Source organism: Schistocerca cancellata, chromosome 7, assembly GCF_023864275.1.
Source record: "Schistocerca cancellata isolate TAMUIC-IGC-003103 chromosome 7, iqSchCanc2.1, whole genome shotgun sequence".
NCBI classification, from domain to species: domain Eukaryota; kingdom Metazoa; phylum Arthropoda; class Insecta; order Orthoptera; family Acrididae; genus Schistocerca; species Schistocerca cancellata.
This window is the reverse complement of record NC_064632.1, coordinates 368,633,480-368,654,036: the sequence shown is the minus strand read 5'-3', so window position 1 is coordinate 368,654,036 and position 20,557 is coordinate 368,633,480. Positions and strand designations below refer to the sequence as shown.

Genomic DNA, 20,557 nt, shown 5'->3' with positions numbered 1-20,557 from the left:
TTTCTGGCAGTCAAAGATCAAAACCTTCCAAAAAAAGTTATTCTATTTTTCAGATGGGTGTTCAAAAACAAAAAGAGCTTCTCAAACCTCAGTTTCCAAGCGGAAGATTTTGAAGTGTGAGCAGAGTGGCACATTTTTGTCACAGCACATTGCAAAGGGGCTTGTGACGGTGTTGGACGATCTGCAGAGAGACTCGCAGCTCATTCCAGTTTGCAAAGACCCTATGAATACCAATTACAAAACCCACTGCAACTTTTTCAGTGGACAGTAGAAAACATTATCAATGTAAACTTAGCATATGTAACTTAAGAAGACTATATTGAATCTGAATGTTTCATGTAAAATTGCTTTGGACAAGCATTGGCTATCAAAGGAAAGCTTCAGTACCATGCATTCATTCTGAAAACTAGATCAAAACTATTGGTGAAAAACTTTTCTTAGAATTCAGAAGTTTGTTAAAAGGAAGTGTCAGAATCTCACCGATAAACTAAAATTAGCAGACACATCAGGCTATACCACTGTTGTCTATCAAGCAAACTAGTGCCTCAAGTAGTTCTTGCAGAAAAATGAAGAACTTGATGAAGTAAAAATAATTTTTCTTCATCCAACTGGGCCACTACATCCTCCTTATATCCAAGAAATGCTGACATTCTGGTGACAGTAAATCCTGTGACTCCTACTGGAAGAACTTATACTTTACTTGAAAGTGATGTGTACCAAACGAAGCCTTTTCAAAATTAAAATGTTAAACAGATCCTGTTACTTAATAGTTAGTTTTACTGTGGACTATTTATGTAATCTTTATCACAACAGTGTTCATGTTTAGTTTCATGAAAATGTCCATATTAGTAATGTTGTAATAATTAACATGAGTACACATTTGAATTATTGAAAAAGAGAGCTTTAGTATTGTTTCTTTCTTTCCCTGTTTTTTTTCCCAATGAAGAAATTATCATCCCAAATTTATATTTTGATCTGTGATTCACAACAATACTAGATACTCATGGAATAAATTTGGAAATTGTAAAATGTGTATTTCTGAAAAAAAATTAACTAAAACTTTAAATTTTGTATAGAAAAGAATTTTCTTATATTAACCTATATATTATTATATGTGGTAGGGAAGGGTTTGAAAAATGATACCTATTCATCCCAGGTCTGTTGCAGTTGGCTTCTACAGCAATTCTAAAAAGTACCATTTCCTGTTTTTGTGCCCATTTATGTTAACTTTGCACCTCTGTAATTAGAAACAAGTTGACAGCTCAGTAAAATTTCATGTTTTTCTAAGTCTGTACCAACAGCATGCCTTTGCCAGATTTCCAGAAAATCTGAGATGGTGAAATAGAAAACGGTCTTTTTCTGTGTTGATTTGACCATTGAAGAGTGACAGGTTCATAAATCTTTTGTATATGTGTATGTTTCAACATTCAAGTCTACTGTTAGCAGCTGATGCTGCTACTAACGAAGCAAAGTTAAGTATTTTTATTATTTGCTATTAGATGTAGAATAAATTAATATCTGAATTCTCTGTTCATGAATGGCATCTGTTCCTCGCCCCCTGTATCTACTAAAGAACCACACATTGTTCAAAAGAAGACATAATATAAATGTAAGACATAATTATGTTGCCCTCTGTGTACTATCCTTTGCCATATACTGGTTTCACTACCTTCAACTGTTCAGAAAATAAAAGGAGCACTATATCTTGCATGACTCATCCTGGCAAGAAAAGTGTCAGAATCCTGAAAATCGCTTCGGTAATGCATCTCAAGTTTTGTGTATATTAATCATTTCAAAAATTGGTCATATGCGATTAGGACTTGCACTTTGGGGGTTCTATACGAACTTAATTATGTACATAGACAGTTCATCCATTTCGGAAATTGAGCATCTTGACAATTTTTACCTGTTATCGACATTGATATTGGCAAGATATGGGGCCCACAGATTCCAAGACTATTGAGGGTGTTTTTATTTCAAGTATGAAAACGAATAACAAATAACAGAAGAAATGAACAATTTTCTAATATTTTCCTTGACTTGTACTGTGAAAATGTCCTTCTTGCCAGATTTCATGATTCTACATCAAGGGCAAGTACCCTTTAGGTTCAAATGAGTGAGTCTGCAAGTATCAAAATATGTTAAGTAAATGGCCATATCTTTTGATTACTTTGACTTAGTAGCTAACATTTATTGTGCTGCCAAGGGACCATAGACCTTAGTGTGTGACGTAAATTTCAACTTGATATGTCTACCTGTTCCTGAGAAAAAGGAATCTTAACAGACAGACAGATAAATAGACAGTCTGATAACAAATAACAATTTTTTTCATGTGATGTAATTTAAATTTTTGCACTTTTTTCTTTGGTTGTGGTGTGAAACCATGCTTCATTTCACGATTCTAGGTAAAGGCAAGTACCCTTTGGGTTTTAATGAATGAGTTTGTGAGTATCAAAATATGTGATAGCTGTATCTTTTGTTGACATTGACATTGACACTTCCCTTTTTTGCATTTCCAGTGGACCATAGACCTTAATATGTGACACACATTTCAACTTGATAAAGCTACCCATTCCTGAAGAAAAGGGTTTTGAACAGTCAGATGAACAGGCAGACAACAACAAAGTGATCCTAGAAGGATTTTATTTTTGCTGATTGATGTACAGAACCATAAAAAGTAGAATTTAGTTGGATGACATTGTTGACTAGGAGCCTCTAAGGGGTACATTCGGCCACTTAGCCAGCATGTTACTATATGGGAAAGAAGTATACTTTGTGTGTGTGTGTGTGTGTGTGTGTGTGAGAGAGAGAGAGAGAGAGAGAGAGAGAGAGAGAGAGAGAGAGAGAGAGAGAGAGAATTATTTACATAATAAGTAAGTTTTAAACATTGAATATGTTGTTGTTATTTTTATACAAAATGATAAACCCTCTCTGCTTCACAGTCTGATCCAAAAGTACAGCCAGGACAACCAAGCCAGTTAGCATTTGTTCGTGTATACTGTGGTGCAACAAATCAGTGTACAGTGGGCAATGCGTCACTTGCAGCAGCACATATAGATACTACAACAAAACCTGCCATCATATTCCGCATTGCAGCAAGGAATGACAAAGGGTATGGACCAGCAACACAAGTTAGGTGGTTACAAGGTAAGTTATGACATAAAAGTTCAGCAGTGTAAGCTATATTTATCTTCTCTTTAAGCAGCATCACCATTTAGGAGTTATTTATGGACTGTGAAACTGGTCATTAACATGTCAGGTGCATTAAAATTTAAACCATAAATGTAAATTTGAAGTACAGCGTAACATAGTTCATGTAATTATCAATAGATTGAATAGCTGACAAGTACATACAGCATAAAACCAGACATCTTGTGTTAAGTTTCTAGTTTCTTAAATATAGGAGCAAAGGACTGCAACAGAAGATGTCAGAGAGAAACAGCAATGAACTTCAAAGAAACAGTAGGTTCTGCACAAGAACTAGAAAGTGGACTCCCAAAATTTAGGTGGAAACAAAAGTAGAATGATAGGGATGGGGAGAGGAGTTGAGGAAAAAAATGGCAAATAATATGAACGTATGTGATACTGAAGACAATAGCTCCAAGAAAGATAATTGTTTATCCTTTTAAAGATACCTTCAGCATTAGAAAAACACATAGTAAATTGGTGCTGTACGTAACTTCTGCTCCTAGTGTTGCTGTATTGGATCTATGAATTTTATAATCTGAGCTAGTCATAAATACATTATTTATATGCCTCTTTACTAGTTATCACCGTCTCAACTATATGATTTGTTGTCTTCCTTGATATCGTTGCTGATACAACATTCAAGATTCAAGATAAATTCTAAAAGAAAAAGATAACAATAAGAAATTTAGATGCACGGAATCCTGCACAAAACAGCTTGAAAGACAAGGAGTAAAATAAACAAGCGTAATTAACACTTTGGAGAGCAAGCCCAAACATAGCTCAATCTAAAACTGTGTTTTAAAAAGGCCACATCTGAGTATATATCAGGCCTTGATTTTCTCGTTGCGTGAGCCACCTGTCACTCTAAAACTGGACACATTTCATATGAGAACAGTTTACAGATGTCTCGCTACATGTCCTGTAACTGGAGCTGCATTCTTTTGTTAGTTTCTAGAATTATTTTGAAAGAAGCATTAGTGAACATAGCAGCTGCTGTCACTAATGGTTGAGCCAATATTATCACATTTCGTGCATGTACTTGTCAGATTTAGCAGTTTGCTGTTCACCTGCTACAAATACGTCAAGTTTGTGGAATGAGCTCAGTAACTCACCTAACACTTTTTACTTAGGAGGATCAATATACTTTCTGTCATCATTATTTTAAATTTTTAATCCATTGTGGAACTACAGTAAGTATGGAAAACAAATCTCTGATCCTTTTTTATTATGTATTACTCTCAAAGCTACATCAATTACATCTGTGCCAGTAATGCTTCAAATGATGGCATCAATGGTCGGTTTCGTAGGCCCAGTATGGGGAGGTCTCTAAAGTGTTAAAATCCGGGTGACTGTAGTAACAGAGTATTTGCTAGACAGTAAACTCCCATCACAACAATTTTAAGTTATGTGTTGCATTGTGGTGTCTAAACGTTCTGAATAGTGTAACAAGTCCTGAACTGTACCAATATTCAGCAACAAAATATGGAGTGGGAAGCTAGTCTGCATTACTTTATTGGTGATCACATCAGGATAGATTATGACAGAAGTTGTAGGTAAAATTAGTAGATTATGTGCGAGCTCGGAAATCACTATCACTGTTTGACACTTGCCCATTGGTGTAATCGAAATGTGTGGTACTGAGGGTGTGCATGTTTTAAAGTAATACCACCAGCACAGGTGAAAACTATGAAGGTGAATCATGTGTCAGGGTATCATAGAGGCCAGAAAAATAAGTTATGTAGGTTAAATGGCTGGTGTAATGTTATCCCGGACAGTGCTGGAAGGGGTCAGCTGAAGTAGCCATAGAGAACATAGAAGGCTATATTTGTCTATCAAAACAAATAAATATAAAAAAATATAATGTAGTTCGATAGATAAAAATCTATACACCAAATGATGGCAGAATAACACATGTATAAAAGGTATTTTGTATGCAAGCTTTCAGAGCCAGTGGCTCCTCATTTTGGTTGAAGGGGAAGGAAAAGGACTGGTGAGGTTTAAGAAAAGGGGTAGAATTCAAAAAGTCACACAGAACCCAAGTCAGGGAACAGGATGAGAAAGAAAGACAACAGTACAATCTACTACAAAGAAACTATTTTTATTCCTTTTTAATTTTTTTCAAAATCACCACTGTTCAACAGTACTACTGTAGCAGTTCCATAAGACTCTTTCCTTCTCATTCCGTCCATTAAGTTTCCTCTAACCTGGGGTTCTGGGTGACTTCCAAGCTCCACCCCTTTTCCTAAACCTTACCAATCCTTTTCCTATACCCCTCTTCCTTCCCCTTCAACCCTTCTGCCAGAAGCAACCACTGGCTCCAAAAGCATGCATATGTATTAAAAGTGGAACGTCGCTTAACGAGCACCTCTCAATAATGTGCAATTTGTATAACAAGCAAAACAAATTGTATAAAAAAGAGACTAACTTAATGTGTGATCTTTCGCATAACGAGTGACAATGGTTTAGTATGTTGTCACCAGCTGTTTGCATGTAGCGGATGAAACATTCAACAATATGAGCGCCTTTCATTGTCAGCACTGGCATATGAACAATATCTTTCATATGTACTGCATTCTGGGGGTAGCACTCTTTTTGCTACCATCCCTCTTAGTGCAGCTTGTGATCACACACTTTTCTAAACTTGTGTTCACACTTTTTTTTGTCCAAATTTTAATAACCTTTGTAGAAATGTCCTCAAAGATAAAGCCGCGAGAAGACTACCTCAAGAGAAAGAAAATGACCTTAGAAATGAAACATGAAATCATAGAAAAATGTGAAAGTGGAGCATTGCTGATTTAGCATGCACATATAATTGGTCTACATCATCTATTTTCACTATTAATAGTGACGAGATGGGTCTGTTCTGGAAAAAGATGCTAAAGCGTTCGTTTATAACAGCAGAGGAGAGCGTATTCCCTGGTCACAAGCCAATGAAAGACAGTCTCCCACTGCTATTCTGTGCCAATGCAAGCAGCGATTTGAAAATTAAATGCTGCTTGTCTATCGTTAAGGAACTCCATGAGCCTTCAAGAAGTATAAAGTTCAGAAGAGCAGGTTAAATGTGATTTGGAGGTCCAGCAGCAAGGCTTGAGTGACATGTGATGTTTTTTGTGATTGGATCAGTGAAGTGTTTGGTCCTTCATTGAAAAAATATTTGCTCGAGATGAGTATGCCAGTTCACGTTTTGCGTGTTACAGACAATGCTCCTGCCCATTCTCCAGGCCTACCAAATGACCTCTGCCTCCCAACACCAATTTGTTACTCCACCCTGTGGCCCAGCAGATTGTTTGTAACTTTAAGAAGCTCTACATTCAACCACACTTCAACCATTGATTTGAGTTGATTGAAGCTAACAATCTCACTCGCAGAGAGTTTTGGAAATATTGCATGCATCAAGATGATCAAAAAGACTTGGGAAGGGGCTACCAAGAGAACTCTCACTTCTGCTTGGAAGAAGCTTTGGCCAAAGTGTGTTGTCGAATGTGACTCAGGCATTCAAGTCAGTACCTGTGGAACCTGTAGTCAATAGGATTGTGTCTTTGGCCAAGAGCATGGGGCCAGAAGTGGATAACAATGATATCAATGAGCTTCTGGTAGATCACAGCCAAGAAGTGACCACCAAAGAGCTTATGAAGTTGTAGAGAGTAGTCCTTCACAGGAGGAAGAGGAGGAGGCAGTTACAGAAAAGCTGCAATCTTCTGGCACAATAAGAGAAATGCTGAAAGCGTGGGAATCAGTTACATTGTACATTGAAAATCGTTACCACATTAAAGCAGTGGCCAGGCATGACACAAATTTATTTGACAATAATGCTGTGGCACATTTTCGCCAAGTGTTGAAGCATCAGCAGAAACAAATGACTAGGTTGCTTCCTAGTAAAAAGAATTAGTTATGTATCATGAATAATGAAGTTCATAATACTATATGTATAATTTTCTTTGAATAAATGGCATGAATAAGATAAAACTGTCAGTACTTTTCCTGCATGGAATGCATTATTGTTTTTTACATTAATTTATATGGGATAAATTGTTTCACTTAAAGGGTGTTTGCATTACGAGTAAGATTCTGGAACGAATTACGCTCACTATGTGAGGTTCCACTGTACCCTTTATGTGTGTGTTCTCCTGCCGTTGCTTGGTGAGAAGATTTTTTATCTACTCAATTAAAACAAATAAATAGTTGTTTATTGGTTTATTCCATTGTGAATTTGTAGATTTCTTTTCAGTGTGTTTATCATACATTCTTTTCCGTATGTTTATCATGTATTATTTGAATCATATTATGATTGACTTCCAGGCTTACATTTATATTTGCTCTCTGAAGGAGGCAGATACAGCTTAAAGCAACAAAAATTTGACAAAATTCACCAATTTTTCTAGTGGCATAGTAAACTTGGAAGAATGAAAGTTGACCCTTTCAGACAATTGGTGGTCTTGTACAAGATACAAATACAATCGACCATAAAGAATCTATTTTTACCCCCTTTTAAATTATTTCGAAATGACGGCTGTTCAGCAGTAGTACTATAGCATATTCATCATATCGGGAGTTTAATGTGTTTAATTTACTTTATTGGCAAAATACATATTTACAAAACTGAGTTCTTTTATGTGTATACCAAAATACATAATATTTTTAATTATATTTTAAACTATGAATTTAGTTTTCTAAACTTTTTTAACATAGTAGTATGTTTTTAACTGAGAAGCTATCTAATAGAAGAACCTGATGTTGCTTAATTATGTTGATATTATATAGTTATATACATCAAACACATTCAGAACCAGTTTTTTGTGTTAAGAGAGAGACAGATCAAGAAGATATAAAGTGCAAGAAATGAGCAAAATACGTTGCTAATGCATTTTTGTACTTTTGTTGTTGTTTTAATGTAAATCAAAAGCTACTAGCAGAGTAAATTTTCCCTCCTAATGATGACTAGTTGCCTGTCTTCTCTAATCTGATCTTAATCCTTTTTCTTGCCTCTTGTGTTGTTTCTAGTTTTCTTTTCTCTGCTGATTTTATTCACACTCTATCCACTTGGTCCAACATAAGTCTATAAAACTTTGGAGGCTTAATTCCTAATTGTGTAATTACTTCCATCTACCTTTCATGCCTTCATTAAGTGTAATTAATGCATCATTAGTTACAATTTTAATAATAATTTTCCCACAAAATCCACTTTTGGGAAAAGCTTTCTAAATTTTGCTGTTCAGTGACTCATTATCATTTTGTGTATTGGCTCCAACACACATTTTTAAGAGCTCTGTGGAACCTACATTTTTAAATACAGGCTTGATGGGTTCCATCACTGTAGGTGGTAAAGTATTTTTGTGCCTATAGCTACAGTAGTACAAGTTTATATGCCAACTAGCTCTGCAGATGATGAAGAAATTGATGAAATGTATGATGAGATAAAAGAAATTATTCAGGTAGTGAAGGGAGACAAAAATTTCATAGTCATGGGTGACTGGAATTCAACAGTAGGAAAAGGAAGAGAAGGAAACATAGTAGGAGAATATGGATTAGGGCTAAGAAATGAAAGAGGAAGCCGCGTGGTAGAATTTTGCACAGAGCATAACTTTAATCATAGCTAACACTTGGTTCAAGAATCATTAAAGAAGGTTGTATACATGGAAGAACCCTGGAGATACTAGAAGGTTTCAGATAGATTATATAATGATAAGACAGAGATATAGGAACCAGGTTTTAAATTGTAAGACATTTCCAGGTGCAGATGTGGACTCTGACCACAATCTATTGGTTATGAATGTAGATTAAAACTGAAGAAACTGCAAAAAGGTGGTAATTAAGGTCAAGTAGAAATCCTTGGGTAACAGAAGAGATACTGAATGTAATTGATGAAAGAAGAAAATATAAAAATGCAGTAAATGAAGCAGGCAAAAAGGAATACACGTCTCAAAAATGAGATTGACAGGAAGTGCAAAATGGCTAAGCAGGGATGGCTAGAGGACAAATGTAAGGATGCAGAGGCTTATCTCATGAGGGGTAAGATAGATACTGCCTACAGGAAAATTAAAGAGACCTTTGGAGAAAATGTTGTGGTTGGCAAGAGAGCCAACACTGTTTTACTAAAGGAGGCCGAAATGCACGCATTTTAGCTCAAGCAGGCTGTTGTGAGGTCTGGAACATGACAAGGAAATTAGAATTTAGAAAAACGGATGTAGCTGGTGGAATACTTAACTTTAATCCATTAATGATGAACGTCGCTCTGGACAGTACATGATTCACAATATCAATAGTAACTGAATATGGTGCCTTGCTAGATCGTAGCAAATGACGTAGGTGAAGGCTATGCTAAACTATAGTTTCGGCAAATGAGAGCGTATTTTGTCAGTGAACCATCGCTAGCAAAGTCGGTTGTACAACTGGGGCGAGTGCTAGGAAGTCTCTCTAGACATGCCGTGTGGCGGCGCTCGGTCTGCAATCACTGATATTGGCGACACGCGGGTCCGACGTATACTACCGGACCGCGGCCGATTTAAAGGCTACCACCTAGCAAGCGTGGTGTCTGGCAGTGACACCACATTCCTCCCCCGCAAATCGGCATACGGTTGTGGCATAAGGCTTCCGCCCGCCGTGGGGAAGACCCCATGTTGACGTATGCGACGAGGTGGGGAGCCTAAGAACAGATGAGGCCGTGCCACTCACACCCCGCCATTCGGACCGCGGGGAGCTAGGAAACGCCTGAAAACCTGCTCCAGGGCGCACGCCAACATGCGGTGTATGCGCCCGTAGAGTGACAGGAGGGGCCGAAGGGTCGACCTCCATCGGGCCAGGGCACCCGACGGGCGAAGACGACACATGGTCTGGAGCAGGCAAGAGTTCCATGTCGGAGGACAACTGGTCCCGGGAAGCGATCGGCGGCGCGTCACCCAAGGAGGCGCCCTGTGGCTGCAGCGAAGCGTCCACTGCAGGCGTTGCCGGCGGGAGAACAGGCGGTGGCGGCGCGTCGCCATGAGGCAAAATGGAAGGCAGCATCGGTAACACCTGGGGCTGAGGCGAGCCAGTAGATGGGTCCCCAGGGCGCTGACCGGATGGCACCGTCGCTGAAAGCAGACGGCGAGCAGCAGATCCCATGTGACGACAGAGGCGCAGCTGGTTGAGATGCCGGCGCACCTCACCAGAGGCCCCCAAAACCAGATACATAGCGCGGCCGAGGCAGCGAAGAATGCGCCCTTCGAGCCAACGCCGTGAACCTCGATAGTGGCGATAGTAGACAACGTCCCCTGGAGCAAAAGCAGGTGTCTGCAGCTGCACAGGAACCTGATGCGGCGGATGTAGCAAAGACATCAAGGTTCGATGATGACGACCGTGGAGCAACTCAGCCGGCGAGCAACCATCTCGGGGCTGAGAGCGATACGAGGACAAAAAGAGCAATAACGCGTCCTCCCGAGAATGCGACTCTTTCAACTTCAACGTCTGTGACTTGAAAGTCCTGACCAATTGTTCAGCGGCACCGTTTGACTGTGGCAAAAACGGCGCGGACGTCAGATGTTGAATACCATTGGGCTTGCAGAATGACTGAAATTCTGCGGACATGAATTGTGGGCCAATGTCGGAAACAATAGTCTGTGGAAGACCTTCAATGCAAAAGATAGCAGATAACGCTTGGATGGTGGCAGATGACGTCGTGGAAGACATCCGGACAACAAAAGGAAAATTACTGAATGAATCTACCACAACCAACTATCAAGCATTCCAGAAGGGACCAGCAAAATCGATGTGTAAGCGTTGCCAAGGGGAAGTGGCTTTTGGCCATGCAAAGAATTTCCGCATTGGTGCTGATTGTTGTTCAGCACACACCATGCAAGAAGAGCACATATTCGTAATCGCGGCATCGATTCCAGACCAAGTACAGTGCTGACGAGCAAATTCTTGCGTTCTCACTATACCCCAATGTCCTTGGTGGAGAAGCTGTAAGACAGAGGACTGTAACAAACGTGGTACCATGACCCTGGACTGATCATTATCAGAACGCAACAGCAAAACACCATGTCGTACAAAAAGTCTCTCCTGGTGAGCAAAAAATCGGCGAACCAACGGATCCCTGATCCGTGATTTGACAAGGGCCATTGCATAGCAACAAAACGCAGAGCGGTAGCAAAGACGGGGTCGGCAGCTGTGGCTGTAGCTACACGACGAAAATCAATCAGAAATGATTCGACCATGTCATCGGTTTCCGAATCAATGAACATGCAAGCAAGTTCGGAGGAATTGAATGCTCTATCCTCAGCAACAGGCAAGCGGGACAACGCATTCGGCGTTTCCGTGCTTAGCAGTGGACCGATACAAGATATCGTAGCGGTACTGTGAGAGGAAAATACACCAGCGAATGAATTTCTGCGCTGTACGTGGAGGTACAGGCTTGTTCAGATGAAAAAGCGATGTCAAAGGTTTGTGGTCTGTGATGATGGTAAAGTGACGACCATACAAGAAATCATGAAACTTTGTAACACCAAATACGAGAGCCAATGCTTCTTTCTCGATCTGTGAATAATTTCTTTGCGCGGGCGAGAGCAATCTGGACGCAAAGGCAATAGGGCGATCATACGATCCATCTTCGTGCGCAAGCACAGCACCGATCCCGAAATCCGATGCATCCACCATCAACAAAAGGGGCTTCTGGGCATCGAATGTCATAAGGCAAGTATTGGAAAGCAACGCCGATTTCAACTGGCGAAAGGCGCGTTCACATTCCATCGTTCAGACGAACGGAATACTTTTACGGCGTAAGCGATGAAGCGGAGCTGAAATGGAAGAAGCATGTGGCACATATCTGTTATAGTAATTTATTTTTCCCAGCACACTCTGTAGCTGCTTCAAATTCTGCGGCGAAGGCAAGCCTTGTATGGCACGAAGGTGCGTGGGACTTGGATGTATGCCTTGGGCATTGAGTACATGTTCCAGGTATGGCAAATCACGAGCAAAAAACATACATTTGTCCTTCCGCAAGCGAAGACCATTTTGTCGCAAGACCTGAAACAATGTTCTGAAATTGGCCAAATGTTCTCCTTCCATCTTTCTGGAGATCACAATATCGTCCAGATAATTTGCTGCAGTAGGGACCGACGCACAAACAGTTTGTAAATATTGCTGAAACAATGCAGGGGCAGATGCACACCCGAATGGCAGTTGTTTGAATCGATACAAACCAAGATGCGTGTTAACCACCAAAACGCGCTGGGATTCTTCGTCCACCGGTATTTGCAAGTACGCATCTGCGAGGTCCAACTTCAAAAAATATTTACCCGGGCACAGTTTGTCAAAAAGGTCTTCCGGGCGGTGTAAAGGAAAAGTTGCAATCACTAGTTGTGGATTCACTGTTGCCTTGAAGTCCACACAAAGTCTCAATTTTCCGGAAGGTTTTGGCAAAATTACTAAGGGTGATGCCCAGAGAGAAGCCTGCACATGTTCAATTACACCTTGTGATTCCAAATCGTGTAATGTTTTTGTGACCTCATCACGCAGTGTGTGGGGAACATTGTGTGCTCTGAAAAATTTCAGTTGCGCGTTTACTTTCAGTTCCAAATGTGCTTTATAGGTCTGCGCAACTGAGGCCCGGTGCAAAAATGTCCGCAAATTCTTCACATAGACGAGAAACACTGTCTGAAGGCACAGTCTGGTTCACTGATAGGACCTTATTTACTATAGACAAGTGAAACAACTGAAATAAATAGAAACCAAATAAGTTCACTGCAGAAGAAGAACAACGAAGGACGTAAAATGACCAAAGTTTTGTTTGTCCTTTGTATGTTGCAAGAAGGCTGCACTGTCCTAACACAGGGATCTTTTGACCTGAATAGCTACTTAACTTAACATTTGCGGCACGCAACGGAGGTGTGCCCAGCTGTTTGTACGTGTCTTGATTGATCAGTGAAACTGCAGCTCCGGTATCGAGCTGGAATGGTATCACTTTGCCGTTAATGTCCAAGTCCACAAAAAGTTTATTGTCCTGCTGACGACAAGAGCGACTGTCTCATGCAACGTGAACTGACACTGGTACATAATCACTTGCGACTTGATGGCATTTCCGGTGATGTCGACGCACACTATTTGTGGGACAAACACAGTCACTGTTAGAGAGAGTGGCACTGAGCGGAGTGGAGTGAACTACATGAATTTCCATGGGCGAAGTTTCACGAGTATCCTTGGTTCGATTCCGATTCCGGTGCGAAGCAAAGGGCCGGGAATGGTTTTGAGCTTCCGATCAGAGCTTTTTCTGGCAAACACTCTGAACATGTCCTTTTTTATTACAATAAAAGCAAATAGCTTGGCGTGATGGGCAATTCTCACGCGAATGTCTAGTAGTGCACCACGAACATGATTTTAGCACTGCATTTGCTTGCTGGCGCGGCACACGTGGCTGAGAGCCTGGCGGCAGTGGCGCGGCCGGGCGCTAGGGCTCTTTACTGCTCCGTGCAGCCCGCCCGGCGGGCCGGTTATCCTGACACATGGCTGGTGAAGTTGCAAATGATTCCTGAGCAAAGTCAAGTGTGTCCCGCCGATCCAATATGTCCATCACTTGTTGAAGAGAGGGATTGACTAGTTTCAAAATCTGTTCCCTTATACGAACATCAGAAACGTTCTGTGTAATTGCATCATGTACCATAGTATCTGAAAAAGGGAGTCCACATTGACACTCAAAAGCACAATCCCTAGTAAGGCCTTGCAAGGTTGCAACCCACTCCCGATTAGTCTGACCTGCCATACATTTTGTACGAAAGAAGGTATACCTTTTCGCAACTACATTGACTGATTCTTTGAAATATGCATCTAATGCAGACAAAATTTCTTCATAAGACAGAGTTGCTACGTCGCGTCGGGGAAATAATTTGACTGTCACACGGTACATTTGTACGCCGACCGATAAGAGATAAGGCTGCCGCTCGTTACCTTGAATTCTGTAGGCGGCAAGATGGAATCCAAATTGGCGTGAGCACTCTGTCCAGCTTTCCAGTGCAGCATCAAAAGGTTGAAAAGTTGGTGCAACAGCGTGTTGTGGCTGCGTTAGCGGTGGAGCGGCGGCTGCCGCATCATTTTGCATTGCACGTTGACCCTGGACGAGCTGTCCAAGGGCACCCAGTAAGGCCTGAGTCTGCTGGTTCTGTAAGCGATAAAATTCGGAGAGTACATCTGGAGATTGTGGCAAAGCCATTACACAAGTAAATCAGGGCAATATCGATAAGAACGCGGTTTTGCCTCGTCGCCAATGTTGTGATTGGCAAGAGAGCCAACACCGTTTTACTAATGGAGGCCGAAATGCATGCGTTTTAGCTCACGCAGGCTGGCGTGAGGTCTGGAACATGACAAGGAAATTAGAATTTAGAAAAACGGACGTAGCTGGTGGAATACTTAACTTTAATCATTAATGATGAACGTCACTCTTGACAGTACATGATTCACAATATCAATAGTAGCTGAATATGGCGCCTTGCTAGGTCGTAGCAAATGACATAGCTGAAGGCTATGCTAAACTATAGTCTCGGCAAATGAGAGCGTATTATGTCAGTGAACCATCGCTAGCAAAGTCGGTTGTACAACTGGGGTGAGTGGTAGGGAGTCTCTCTAGACCTGCCGTGTGGCGGCGCTCGGTCTGCAATTACTGATGGTGATGGTGGCGACACGCGGGTCCGACGTATACTACCGGACCGCGGCCGATTTAAAGGCTACCACCTAGCAAGTGTGGTGTCTGGCGGTGACACCACAGAAAAGAGAACCACTGCATAAATATCAAGATGGAAACCCAGCTCTAAGCAAAGAAGGGAAAGCAGAAAGGTGGAAGGAGTATATAGAGAATCTATACAGGGGTGATGTTCTTGAGGACAATATTACGGGAATGGAAGAGGGTGTAGATGAAGACGAAATGGGAGATATGATACTGCGTGAAGAGTTTGACAGAGCACTGAAAGACCTAAGTCGAAACAAGGCCCCGGGAATAGACAACATTCCATTAGAACTACTGACAGCCTTGGGAGAGCCAGTCCTGACAAAACTCTACCATCTGGTGAGCAAGATGTATGAGACAGGTGAAATTCCCTCAGACTTCAAGAAGAATATAATAATTCCAATCCCAAAGAAAGCAGGTGTTGACAGATGTGAAAATTACCGAACTATCAGTTTAATAAGTCACAGCTGCAAAATACTAACACGAACTCTTTACAGACAAATGGAAAAACTGATAGAAGCCGACCTCTGGGAAGATCAGTTTGGATTCCGTAGAAATGTTGGAACACGTGAGGCAATACTGACCCTACGACTTATCTTAGAAGAAAGATTAAGGAAAGGCAAACCTACGTTTCTACCATTTGTAGACTTAGAGAAAGCTTTTGACAGTGTTGACTGGAATACTCTCTTTCAAATTCTAAAGGTGGCAGGAGTAAAATACAGGGAGCAAAAGGCTATCTACAATTTGTACAGAAACCAGATGGCAGTTATAAGAGTCGAGGGACATGAAAGGGAAGCAGTGGTTGGGAAGGGAGTGAGACAGGGTTGTAACCTCTCCCCGGTGCTATTCAATCTGTATATTGAGCAAGCAGTAAAGGAAACAAAAGAAAAGTTCGGAGTAGGCATTAAAATCCATGGAGAAGAAATAGAAACTTTGAGGTTCACATATGACATTGTATTTCTGTCAGAGGCAGCAAAGGACTTGGAAGAGCAGTTGAACGGAATGGACAGTGTCTTGAAAGGAGGGTATAAGATGAACATCAACAAAACCAAAACGAGTATAATGGAATGTAGTCGAATTAAGTCGGGTGATGTTGAGGGTATTAGATTAGGAAATGAGACACTTAAAGTAGTAAAGGAGTTTTGCTATTTGGGGAGCAAAATAACTGATGATGGTCGAAGTAGAGAGGATATAAAATGTAGACTGGCAATGGCAAGGAAACCATTTCTGAAGAAGAGAAATTTGTTAACTTGGAGTATTGATTTAAGTGTCAGGAAGTCGTTTCTGAAAGTATTTGTATGGAGTGTAGCCGTGTATGGAAGTGAAACGTGGACGATAAATAGTTTAGACAAGAAGAGAATAGAAGCTTTCGAAATGTGGTGCTACAGAAGAATGCTGAAGATTAGATGGGTAGATCACATAACTAATGAGGAGGTATTGAATAGAATAGAGGAGTTTGTGGCATAACTTGACTAGAAGAAGGGATCGGTTGGTAGGACATGTTCTGAGGCATCAAGGGATCACCAGTTTAGTACTGGAGGGTAAAAATCGTAGAGGGAGACCAAGGGATGAATACACTAAGGAGATTCAGAAGGATGTAGGCTGCAATAGGTACTGGGAGACGAAGAAGCTTGCACAGGATAGGGTAGCATGGAGAACTGCATCAAACCAGTCTTAGGACTGAAGACCACAACAACAATAATATATAGCTATTAACAGTCCTTTCAGACACTGCACATTGATAAGGACATCTTGTCTCATTTCGCTTGGGCCAAAAATACCGGGTTGGAATCGGAAAAGAATTTGTGATACCATGTATTCCATATAGCTGCTCTCATCTTAATAACAGAATCAGAATTTAGGACGTCCCTAATATTTATTTATGGCAGCGTCTGTCAATTTCGTTTTACCACAGAGAGGTTTTCCATCAGAAAACTTTTTATCCTTGTATTCTCAATTCATTTTTCTCAATTGCACACCCATTTTGTTTTGGACATGACCAACACATTACAATTTAGTGATAGGTTTATTAAGTCATGAGGCTTTAAATCTGAAACAGCCTTGAAGGATTTGTTATCACCACCACTAATGTAATGTATTGTGCACCATGTCTGATTTCTGATCATAGAAAAGTTTTCTTCATTCTTTCTACTTCTATGGCACGTGCTGGTATCCCTGTGGTTAATTGAACCGTTTTGTTCATGACTTTCCATCCATTCTGCATAAGCCATAGTATTTTTCCTCTTTCCCTATTTAACAACATTTGTAGTAAGAAGTGAGCTATTTGGTATCCACAACTATTCCAGATTTCCTTTCTGTTACAGTGCTTACCCCGTGTAATGACTAATGTTCACTTGTAAGCCATGTACCATCACATGAAACTGGTAACTTCGTGCTTTTGTTGTGTCTTAATTTCTTCTCCTGATGCATTACTGGTACACAATTTCTTCACAGGTGCTGTCAAACAGGTGGCCTCATATTCATTATATCTTAAGCCTGTCACATCCTGTCCTAAACATCTCATTCCGTACACCACACTTATATTAATAGTATAAACATTTCTCATTTTCCCTGACACAAGGCAGTTATAAAATCAGTCTGGTCTTGTTATACAAGATAGAAATACAATTTACCACAAAGAAAAGTACCCATGTTACAACAAATTTGTAGTAACAAAAAAAAATGTAGATCTGAAGAATTTTAATGGTGTACTTCCAGATGTTCAGCTGACTTATTTTTCTGTTATGTGTACATGCTGCCTGGTCTCTAACCGGTCTACTAACTATTGTTGGTCTCACACTGCTATTTATAGCTGAGCATGAATCCAACTCCTGACTCTCACTATGCTCTTTCAGTGCTCTTTGTTTTCCAGAGCCTGCACTGATATTCTATGAAACACACATTCTTTCAGCATTTCCCACCTCTGGTGGATGTGATGGCCATTGAGATCTTAACAAAATGAGTGCCACTGCCCAAGTCTTGTTTAAATCTAAACCCCCATCAGTGTATTAGGTTTCCTGCCATCTTTTTGTTGATAGACTTGTAATTACACAGTCCTGGATATTTGGCTTTTGATGCAGGAAACTGTCTCATGATATTTCTTTTCATCATTATATTCGAGGCCGTGCTTGATGACAGCTTATTTGCTTGGTTGTTTTGATCAAGTATGGTGCTGATGTTCCTTCCATCCCTCGTCGACTGTTCCAACAATCAGCCTCGCGTAAGACCTCCCACATTCGCATGGAAAGCGATGCTCACCCTGCTTTTGCTGGCCTAGATTATGTTTAATATTACAAAGAAGTTTTTATCTTCGTCCCTGGGAGCAAAATACACTGGATAACATCTTTCCGTAGGAGTCTACCAATCATTCTGCATATTGAGCCAGACCTCCACCATGTAGACCAGCAGATCATTTGTAGCTTTAAGACCTCTTTCCCATGCATTCCTGATGTTGAGTGCAACCCCTTTGGAAAACTATTTGTAGATACAACTCGTCTGTGTGGCTCTGTCTGTCAGAAAGTGTTCGAGCTTGATGGACCAGAACACCATATTTCTTTGTGATTGGATAGTGATGGCCCAAGGTGTGGGTGTGGGGACAGAGAGAGAGAGAGAGAGAGAGAGAGAGAGAGAGAGAGAGAGAGAGAGAGAATCAGTGCACATGCATTTTCCATATACACTCTGATGAAATCTGACCAGTCTACTCTTAACTAACCATTGATGAAAGGTTAGCTGCCCTTCTTTTCAAGTTCCATTGTAAATTTTATATTATGATGGAAAGAATTTCAATGTTCCATGTGGTCACACCACAGATGTGTTGCCCAGAGCACTTCATGGGCACTAGTGCCTGCTTCAAATTACTCCATCCAGTGGACTACCCATAGTCAAGCCATCACTGACCCCTCTCTCCATGTTTCAAGCTATCACCATCTGACAGAAAGAAATTCGTTGTTAAAGACTCTGCTCCATAGAGCTTAAACACTTCCAGAAAAGAAGTGACTCACCGAAGAATTAAGATACCTACAAATAGTGTTATGGGGTCATTCCATGTCAATTCAACCAATTTGAGAAAATGTTCCAGCTGATAGTCTCAGATTTGGCTGAAATTTAGCACACTCATGTACAAAATTTTAAGTTCCCCTGCCAATTAGTTCCAGAATTATGGCTTGTGAAAGAAGGTGGCGTGACCTGGACATTGCAACCCGTTCTGGCAATCTATCTTCAGACCTAACTTCAAGTCTTAATAACTTTGGAACTATTCTGCACAGTCCAGTAAAATTTTTACAACCCAGTAACATCCACTTGGAGAACACACTCTGTGAATCAAAACACCAACAACATATTTCTGAGGGAAAATAAAAAATTCCAAAATGTGATTTTAAAAAATGTAATACGTTAAAAGGTACATATTGTAGGTGCCCTCTATGCCAAATATAATTCACTCAAAAAGGGTATAAATTTTTTGTGGTAAGCTTAATGTGGCCTAAACACACACAGAACTCATCTTGTCCATATCAGTCACACCAACAGAGTTACATGCATACGAAAATACAAAAATTTGAAAAATTACCTGAAAAACATGGATTTTCCAAGTGTGGTAGCACAAAAGGGACAAGTGATATCCAAGCCAAATTTCAAACACTGCATAAGTAGACCATAATATAATATATGGCAAAATTTCAACTTGTTATTGCAAGCGACAGAGATGTATTTGGTTACGTTTCTTTCAACCCGATTTAGCAAGTAATAGTGATGATGCAGACAGCTTGTTTCAGATAAAGCTGCAGCAATTGTTCGGAACCATTCAGCAACAAAAAGTTAAAAAATGGTAGTTTTCAGGGACAGAATGAGTCACTGTTAGGCAGGAACAACAAAGGAAACAAGCAACAATTACAGGTTACTCATGTTTTTAAGGTTCTGGTTCAGACTGGTCAGTACTGTTGTGGAAAGTCAGTATGGAGGCAGAAGAGTGTACTAGTGGTGCTTTTGTTCAAGCAAGTTGCATTATTGGTAGAGCACAAGCACCTGAATGTCATAAAACAACATATGGAACAAAATGTGGCTTTCGCTTTGTCCTGTATGATCTGGATGAATCGGACCAAGATTTGTTGCTATGGAGATCCAGGATACATCCTGTGGGCACAAGAAGTACAGTTCCAGGACACTTAAATGTTTGTTATCATCATATGAAAGTGTTTCTGGATAAGTATTCTTTCCTACAAAGAAGTTGTTTTGATCCATTTCGGATTCATAAGAAGACAGTGAAGTGTAGCCTCAGAGAAATTGATATAAAATCATTATTGAAAGTGAATCAGTGCATGGGACTTAACATGAAACCAGGACAAAAGTTATGTTCCAGGTATGTTACACTGCTAAAAAATTGAGAATATTCTGATAATTTACATGAGAGTGACAAGAGTATCAGCCACCTACGATGACAGCGGGTGAGCAATTAAATACTTCAGTGACTGTTCTTGGTTTGTCTCCCATGAAGACGCACAAAGTTGGGAAAAGAGGCAGGCCCAGCTATGGTAGAAGAAAACTACAAGAAGCTCAAATGGAATTAAAACACATGCTGAAACACTAACGCTAGAAGAGGAAGAACTATCTGCTCCAAAGGAACAGAAATCATACCAGAAATGCTCTGATTTTGACAAAATTGTATATGATTTGAAAGAAAAA

The 20,557-nt window shown here is 40.4% G+C and overlaps 1 protein-coding gene across 3 annotated transcripts in view; it reads left to right on the top strand.

The window, feature by feature from the left end:
• The window catches only part of LOC126092607 (host cell factor 1-like), a 107,966-nt gene that overhangs the window by 74,785 nt on the left and 12,624 nt on the right, over window positions 1-20,557 (top strand). For all 3 annotated transcript variants that reach the window (XM_049908309.1, XM_049908308.1, XM_049908307.1), the window contains one exon: window positions 2,943-3,147. In XM_049908309.1, coding sequence (XP_049764266.1) covers window positions 2,943-3,147 — 205 coding nt within the window. The remainder of the gene's footprint in view (window positions 1-2,942; window positions 3,148-20,557) is intronic.